Genomic DNA, 8,911 nt, shown 5'->3' on the forward strand with positions numbered 1-8,911 from the left:
TTGTATCCCTTGGCAAAATGCGTAGTATAAATCTCTATATTATTATTATTTATTTATTATTATTTATTATTTATTATTTATTATTTATTATTTATTATTTATTATTATTTATTATTTATTATTATTATTATTATTTATTATTATTATTATTATTATTATTTATTATTTATTATTATTATTATTATTATTTATTATTATTATTATTATTATTATTATTATTATTATTATATGATCATGATGTGATTTAGGCATTTCGCATGCATTTCATTCTGGTTTATCAAAAAAACATTTTGATCTGGCAGTACAAATTGAATTCTATCAAAAATCACATGGATAAAATGGTAACACAATAAAACAAAAACCCGTGTTTTCATCAAATGAAACTTTGATAGTCTGGACATACAGCGGTTTAAAAAAATCAGTTGTACGATGTATAAAACAAAATTCCTCCGGAGCCTCACTTTAAGACAGTCAAAAATATAAAATATAAAATTAGTTTTATTCTGTACTAAAACGTTAAAGGGAATTTTAAATATGCATTTTAACCAGTAATCCATCGGAATCCTACAATTCCAAAGTTGCAGTACAGCTGTCTTTTCCCATCTAGTGGTCATTACCCTGATCATAATTAATTAATAAATTGATATGATACATATAGGTAAAATAACCCCTTTGAATTGAATATAACATTGCGACCTTCAAATGTACAGTATATGATTATTATTATTATTATTATTATTATTATTATTATCATCATCATCATTATTATTATTATTCAGTTCTTTTAATATTCTTGATGATTTTACACACAATAATTATCAACTTAAAATATAAGAAGCCCTTTATATTTCTTGGGGAAATCCGTCAGTGAACAAATAAACAACTCATTACAATATCACTCTTTTATTCTAATTCTTATATAGGCCTACATGACTTACCACAGTATTTATGACCTTCATATACATGAATTGTCTTAGTATTTGCTTGTTTGTCAGACTTCTGACCGGTAGTAGCATAAACATGATTGTTTAATGATGACGTATGACACGACGAAAGTCGTTAATTAGTTTCGTACACTTCATTAGATACATTACTGCAATTGGATATGATTATAATTACCACGTGAAATAATTAAGCACGTTCAAAACACAAGGCAATGACCTGTCTCTTATACACATCTAGATGTGTATAAGAGACAGGAGTAAGAATTATCCAATATTGTACTACCACAAGTAGCACTTCTGTAATACAAGGGTCGGAATAGCTATAAACAACAGGAAACATACAGTAGTCCTATACAATAAGCAAAAATACATACTTCTTTCTTTTTATGTAATCGATAAGGTAAATATGTTTAATAGGCACTAAATTCTAACTGAAAAACCATCTGAACCATTGCTGCCGAAATTCGTCGAAACCTCAAGACAGAATGACAGATGAAAAGAAAAATAATAAAATAAATTAGGTAAATCAAGAAAAGGAGGAATTAAACGGACATTCCCACATTCTAATTCATTCATTCTAATTTTAAACATAGATGAATTATTATTAGCAGGCAAAAAATAAAAATAAATTCACTCACATTTTTTAATAATTTGTAAAGAAAAAAGCTAAAAAAAACCCCTTTTTTAAAAAGTGTATTTGTTTTTCTGCCTCTATTTTTTTTCAGTGAGTAGGGCGGATGGGGAGGGCAAACAAACAATTTTTCTTAAAATCAAATGACACGATTTGACTTATTGAATTAAAAAACAGATATAACAAAAGAAGATATAATTTGGTTATAGCGTATATAATAGTACTCCTATTTTGCATCAAGTAATGACGTGTTTTTAAGGACCAATGAAACGCAAATACTAACATTGTTATTCTGATTTAATTTATTAACATAATCAGGTGGTTAAAGATTTGTTGTTCTTGTTCATACAGTTCATTTCGATTACGCCAACTCACGATAGCAGTACCTGTTCAGTTCTGAGAAGGAAAAATTAACAAAATTATGTTTTTCTTGTTTATTATCACTTCATGCATATTTTGCAATACATTGCAACTTGACTTTCAGCATGGATTTTTTAATAACGGAACTACTACAAACTATATGTTTATAAGGGGTATGCCTACAGCAGGAGCAAATGCTAATCCACTATCCGATTCAGAAAAAGCAGCGCTCTTGGAAGTACATAATGATGGAAGAAGAACTGTGTATCCCGAGGCATCAAATATGAACAATGTGGTCTGTTTCAATTTATTTCTAATTTAGATAAAATCTGTACCCAAAGGGAAGAAGTTAGATGTAAATAGACTTAATTACCTTTGTTTTTACTAAATAGAAACGTGTTTAGGTCGTGGATAATAGGGAACTTTTGATTTGTGCGACGACGCGACGGTAGAACGGAATCGCTCATGCGTGACCGTCCTACCTGTCGTCCTATGTTCTCTGCATTAGATTTGGCCAAATTGCGTTCTAGAGTCTCCTCAACAAGGTGACCTTAACGTTCTCGCATGCGCAGATGACTTTTAGTGACGTCATTACGTTTTACGTCTTACCGTCGTCATGCAATCGAAAGCTCCCTATCTGAGGTGGTGTTGATTGATGAGCTTCTTTAACCCTAACCTTAAAATCTAGATTTGTTAATGCACTACTAGACTGTAGAATATCCATACTGGCGGCCTATACATAAGCCAAATTTAAGTGTGTTCGGGGCTAATCGACGAGGTGACCTTAACGTTCTCGCATGCGCAGATCACTTTTAGTGACGTCATTACGTTTTACGTCTTCCGTCTTGCAATCGAAAGCTCCCTATCTGAGGTGGTGTTGATCGATGAGCTTTAACCTAACCTTAAAAATCTAGATTTTTTAATGCACTACTGTAGAATATCCATACTGGCGGCCTATACATAAGCCAAATTTAAGTGCATTCTGGGCTAATGTATTTGAAACCACACTAGCGGGTGCGAATATAACTTGAAAGAAAATTTTATTTTCAAATCTGAGGTAATGGAGGTGGCTTAACCATACAGTAAATACACTTCCAAATATTATGCGTTTACGGTCGTCGGTCAACGCGATTCTATGAAGAGCCCGACGACGGTACGCACGCAACGGATCGTTTTTAATGACGATCCGTTCTGACTGCCACCGAAATCAACTGACGGCGTCGCGTCGTCTAGCGCTCACAGCAGAAAATCCGTCGCACGACGCAAGTGCCCGCTATAATTACACTTCTATCGGCCTCTATAAGTACTGTATCTAGTTTTGCAGCGGTAGGGAATCTATTCTGTCACGCATGTCATTTCCGTTCTTGTTGTGTCATTTTGATCTAATTAACTGTTAATCGGATGGCATGATAGTCTTGTGTTTATAAATACACCCAACATTGTGTTGTGTAAACTTGTCCTATTAGGCATGGGATTTCGAGCTCGAAAGTGCAGCACAAGAATCAACAGATACCTGCTACTATGCCATAACGCCATCGACAGACTTGGATTCGTCTTCCCGACGAATTGCTCAGTTTGCGGGGATCACACATGTCGATTCGTTCAGATTGTCAACTATAATAAACAGCTGGTTTGATAATGGTGGCTATTATGAATATACGACGAGGACCTGCAACAGTGTATCTGTCGATTACTGTAATGCTTACAAATTAGTAAGTTACATTAAATGTAGGCCTACAATATAGGCCTACAGTGTATTTATTATCCGTATTTAATACAGAAACTTTGACTGTAAAATACCTAGGCAGATCAGACAGTAATTTTATTAACCATAATTTGACGTTGAGAATTAAATTGCAATGCAGCATTCTATAAATACAGGAGTTCTAATAAAATGATATGAAGTTAGTGATTACTATACTGTACTCGTTACTGCGTTCGCAGACTGGGTTCCAGTCCCTAATATTTGTCTTAATCAGTTAAAATGCTTAAGAATAAATCAATTTTGGCACCAATGGCATTCCATATTACTTATTTACATGGCGTTCCATAGTATACTTTATCATTAAATTAGAGACTTGAGGCAAGTCTACTGCGTTGGCTACAGAAGGAAGACCTGTTCCTGTACCCTAATCTCCTCTCTACTTCTTAAGCCTGATTTCCATAAAAATCGCTACGCGTCATATCCCCGACTTCTGATTGGTCAGTTGAATCAGGGCACGTTCCCGACTGCGTCGGGGACAGCACGCAGTGCAAGGATTGCAACGCTGTAGCGACTCAGTGTAGCGATTCTATGGAAACCAGGCATTCAGATTTATAGATCAATCATAAAATACATGAAATTTGTTTTCCTGAGTTGTAATAATACACATAAATTTCATTAAAATATAAGTACACAAAAACATTCAGCTTTATAATGACCGTAATATCATTAATACCCTGATTTTATCCATTCATAGTTATTCCCCCCGCCTCTAATTGTCTCATCTCTCTTCGCGACTTGATAACTTGATACCAAATCCATGTACTCCTCTTCTAATGTAGGCCCCTACCCATTTCTATTCCGTCTTCTGTTTAGCTTACGTGGGCAGAGATGACTAAAATAGGATGTGCTCAAACATACTGTTCTGTGCTTTACGACGCTCAAAATGACATGAACAGAACAAATATTTGGTATTTCAAGTGCAATTATGAAGATGTGTAAGTATCTGTATTGTATAATCTAATTCAAGATGACTATAATTAATTATTATGAGTTTAGATATTACATTACTTTCTTTAAGTTAGCAGGGATGGCGTCAATGGGACAGCCGGTCACCCCGTCGGTGAGAAAAACCACAATTCGCCGTGTCGTCGTCGGGGAGCAAAAAACATAATGTTTTCTGCATTATTAGTAGACTCTAAAATCGATTAAATAAGCCTTTGAAACTCCCGAAATGTCATATTTTCGGAGGCTTTTCCCCCTGGATTACTTAAGATTTTGAGCGACGCCCGACCTCGGCCATCCTTCGGGCAAGTCCTGGCCCCACCCCTGGAAGTTATGACAGCCGTGCCACACCAAAACATCCTCCTGTTTCTGAGAATTAAAAAACTCTGTCGCCCTCTATTGTGCTCTAGCTTGATTTGAATTGAATTGTGAAAAGTTTTACGGTTGCCATTGGTGTTCGTTCGCAGAGGGGTGTCTGTGAAGCTAAACTACTAATTAAGTAAGCCCTGAACTAGGCCTAGACTAGAAATAATTATGAAAGATATTTTCATAGGAGGCCTAGGAATATTCTAGACAAGCAATGACTAGCTTAGGTAAGTTTTAATCTGCTTTTTGTACTTCTTAATGCATAATGTGGGCGTGTGATCGTACTGTTAGTATGAATAATTTTAGGCATAGGCCTAGTTGCGTTAAAACCAGTTGCTCTTAGAATACGATTTATTAAATATTATTGATTTTTTGTTATTTGGTATTTATACAGTGCCAATTCCATTTTAGGCTACAAATCGCTTTGTTTTCCCTGGTCATTGGGCACATGTGTTGCTGCCATGTTGGCGCAGTCCAGCAGGCAACCACGTACCCCGGCTCGTGGTGGAGAGAAGCAGTGCAGACGGGAGTGCAGATGAAGCACCTTGCTCAAGGACACAAGCGAAATACACAGCGAGAGATTAAACTTTTTTGTTTGGCAGTGACTTATTACACAAACCAATTCTTAATTGATTAGATGTTATTGTTACATACAATAACATCCAATTAAAATTAAGAATTTGTTTAAGATTGGTGTAACAATAGGCACTGTCTATTGTTTTTGTTTACATTTGTCGCGTGAATGGAACCATCTGTTATTACTGGTATAATTCAACAAATAGAACATGATCTTGGATTGGATTGGATTTATTTGGTGTAAACACAAGGATAGCCCACAAAAGTCTAGAAGACTTATTTCCAGTGGGTACTTATGGTGGTGATTTGGCAGTACACCAGCAGACAATCTTTTCCGAAGCGTGTACTGCATTCTTTAATGTGAACATGGGCCATAAATGAACGGTACCAACGGATTAAATGTCTCATTCGAAAAGACGGTGTGCTATAGAGTACTGCAGTTGTGTCGTCACAACGCCAGGTGGCGCCCCCGGTGGCACTCTCACAAACAGAATAAATTGGGTAAATTTATGTTTAGATGAGTGCAACTGGGCTTAGGCTATTGTACCTTGCAGTAGTAAAAGAGAAAACCCTTTTTAGGGAATGTAATGATAACACTATTTCAAATCAATCATCCTCGATAACACATTAATAAAAAATCTTAATTTTAGTTGAGTTGGCAGAAAATCTAACAAAATATGGAACAAAATATTGAATTTTATAATTACAAATACAAATAAACTTTTATTTCAACTAAAAAAATTATACAGAAATTGACGTTGAACAAAAATGTTATATATTTAAGGAATAATTATGCCTATCTAAAAATTACACAAAAGAATAAAAGAGAAAAAAGACTTCAAAAGGAAACCAGGAAAAGCGTAAAAAAATACAAGACAAGGAGAACAATCAAAAAGAAAGGGGGAAGCAACAAGCACAGAGATTCATAAACATGAAAAACAATCATTTCAAGAACAAGGAGAACTTAAAAGAACAATCAAGATTTTATTTTGCTTTAGTAAGTGTTTTAATATTGCGCACGACTATTATTATTTATATTACCGGTATATTATAAATAGGTCTGATGGCACTCCAGGAATTATTTTTAATATGTCATGGTCTATGATGTTTCTTGAAATAGTGTTGAGAAGTCAAACATATTTCAAACAATTTACAGACTAAAAGAAATAATTTAATCATATATCATCATCTTATTACATGCAGAGGTAGATACGATAAACTGGACTCGTATCTAGTTGGAGCAAAGTGCACTAAATGTTTGCCTGGAACGGGATGGTGTAATGATGGACTTTGTGGTAAGTTTGGTATATCTTTTTTTTAATTACTTATTGTGTCCTGATATTATTTTGAGTTTTTATATAAAGTTTGATAGTGAAAAAATTAATAATTTCTTTTAGCTGTCTTCTGCTGTATTTACTGGCGTAATGTCAATATCATTAACGATGGAAAACGGCCACAATATATACATATTTTATGTGTTTTTTTTACATATTTTTATTTATAAGCTATGCCATGCTCTCACCTAGGGCAGAAACATAGCGCAAACCACGCTGTAGCCCATCAACTATGCAATCCTTGGTGTGTAATTATGGCCAGCCGTTCGATAATGGTCACATTTTGAGAGTAATTATGTGTTGTAGTTTCAAATTTACAACAAAATTAATGGGCGCCTATTTGAGTGTTTACGTATCAATTTATACAAAAAAAATACACACATTCTTTGAATAAACTGCTCATTGGAATAAGTGGCCCTAAAAACCCTTCTCAACAATAAAAGCCCTGCGGCGTTTGTTCGAATAAACACGGTATAAGTTTGCGTTCTTTTTCAGATTCCTATCTTATACTTCTAGGTTCTACAGCCATTTAATATAAAACACTGTTGTACATAATAAATATTTAATGCATAGGTACACATATTAATGTTTTTTCCTAGAGCTAAATTTGCACAGCCGAGTAAAGCGTGATCAGGCCCTTAGCTTAACTGAAAAATCAACAACTAGTATTAGTTCAACCAGGCAGTCAACAACTGGTGTCGGCACTACTAAATCAACAACTGACATCAATTATACTACAGAGCCGTCGACTATTGGACACAAAGCAACAGAGCAATCAACAACTGACAATAGCATAACCAAGAAATCGACAGACATTGTTACAACTGAGCAGTCCACAGCTGAATACAGTACAAAGGAACTGTCAACAGCTGAATACAGTACAATGGAAGAGTCATCAACTGATTACAGTACAAATAAATATAGTGCAACTGAAACGTTGGCAATTCAATACAGTACCACTGCATTGTCGACAACAGAATACAACACAGCTGAACCGTCGTCACCTGACTACAGTACTACAGAACTGTCGTCACCTGACTACAGTGCTACAGAACCGTTGACAACAAAATACAGTAAGACTGAAACATCGACAAATGAATACAATACAATTGAACCGTTGACAACTGAACCGTTGACAACTGAACCGTCGACAATCGAATACAGTACAACTGAACCGTCAACAAACGAATACAGTACAACTAAACCTTCGACAAATAAATACGGTACAAATAAACCCTCGGCAACCGAATACAGTACAACTGAATTGTCAACAACCGAATACAGTACAACTGAACCGCCAACAAACGAATACAGTACAACTGAACCGTCAACAACCGAATACAGTACAACTGAACAATTGACGACAAAATACAGTTTAACTGATCCGTCGACAACTGGCCTGTCGACAACAGAATACAGTACAACTGAACCGTCGACAACCGAATACAGTAAAACTAAACCTTCGACAACAAAATACAGTACAAATAAACCGTCGACAACCGAATACAGCACAACTGAACCGCAGACAACCGAATACAGTGCAACTGAACAATCTACAAATTATCGTACAGCCGTATACATTTCAACTGAACCGTCGACAACCGAATACAGTACAACTGAACAATCGACGACAAAATATAGTACAACTGAACCGTCGACAACCGAATACAGAATAACTAAACCGTCGACAACCGAATACAGTACAACTGAACAATCGACGACAAAATACAGTTCAACAGAATACATTACAACTGAACCGTCGACAACCGAATACAGTACAACTGAACCGTCGACAACCGAATACAGTACAAATGAACCGTCGACAAATGAACCGTTGACAACCGAACACAGTACAACTGAACCATCGTCGACAAAATACAGTACAACCGAACAGTCCACAACTGGATACAGTACAACTGAACCGTCGATAACCGAATACAGTACAACTGAACAATCAACTACAAAATATAGTTCAACGGAACCGTCGACAACC

The 8,911-nt window shown here is 35.4% G+C and overlaps 1 protein-coding gene across 1 annotated transcript in view; it reads left to right on the forward strand.

Moving 5' to 3' along the window:
- The first annotated feature begins 1,906 nt into the window (after positions 1–1,906).
- The window catches only part of LOC117114939 (flocculation protein FLO11-like), a 24,493-nt gene continuing 17,488 nt past the window's right edge, over positions 1,907–8,911 (forward strand). The window contains exons 1-5 of the mRNA XM_033258568.1: positions 1,907–2,230; positions 3,402–3,647; positions 4,514–4,635; positions 6,788–6,879; positions 7,518–8,049. Of these exons, the coding sequence (XP_033114459.1) occupies positions 1,997–2,230; positions 3,402–3,647; positions 4,514–4,635; positions 6,788–6,879; positions 7,518–8,049 (1,226 nt within the window). The 5' untranslated portion in view covers positions 1,907–1,996. The remainder of the gene's footprint in view (positions 2,231–3,401; positions 3,648–4,513; positions 4,636–6,787; positions 6,880–7,517; positions 8,050–8,911) is intronic.

Source organism: Anneissia japonica, unplaced genomic scaffold (genome assembly GCF_011630105.1).
Source record: "Anneissia japonica isolate Jap-2015-1 unplaced genomic scaffold, ASM1163010v1 scaffold288189_len579620_cov203, whole genome shotgun sequence".
NCBI classification, from domain to species: Eukaryota; Metazoa; Echinodermata; class Crinoidea; order Comatulida; family Comatulidae; genus Anneissia; species Anneissia japonica.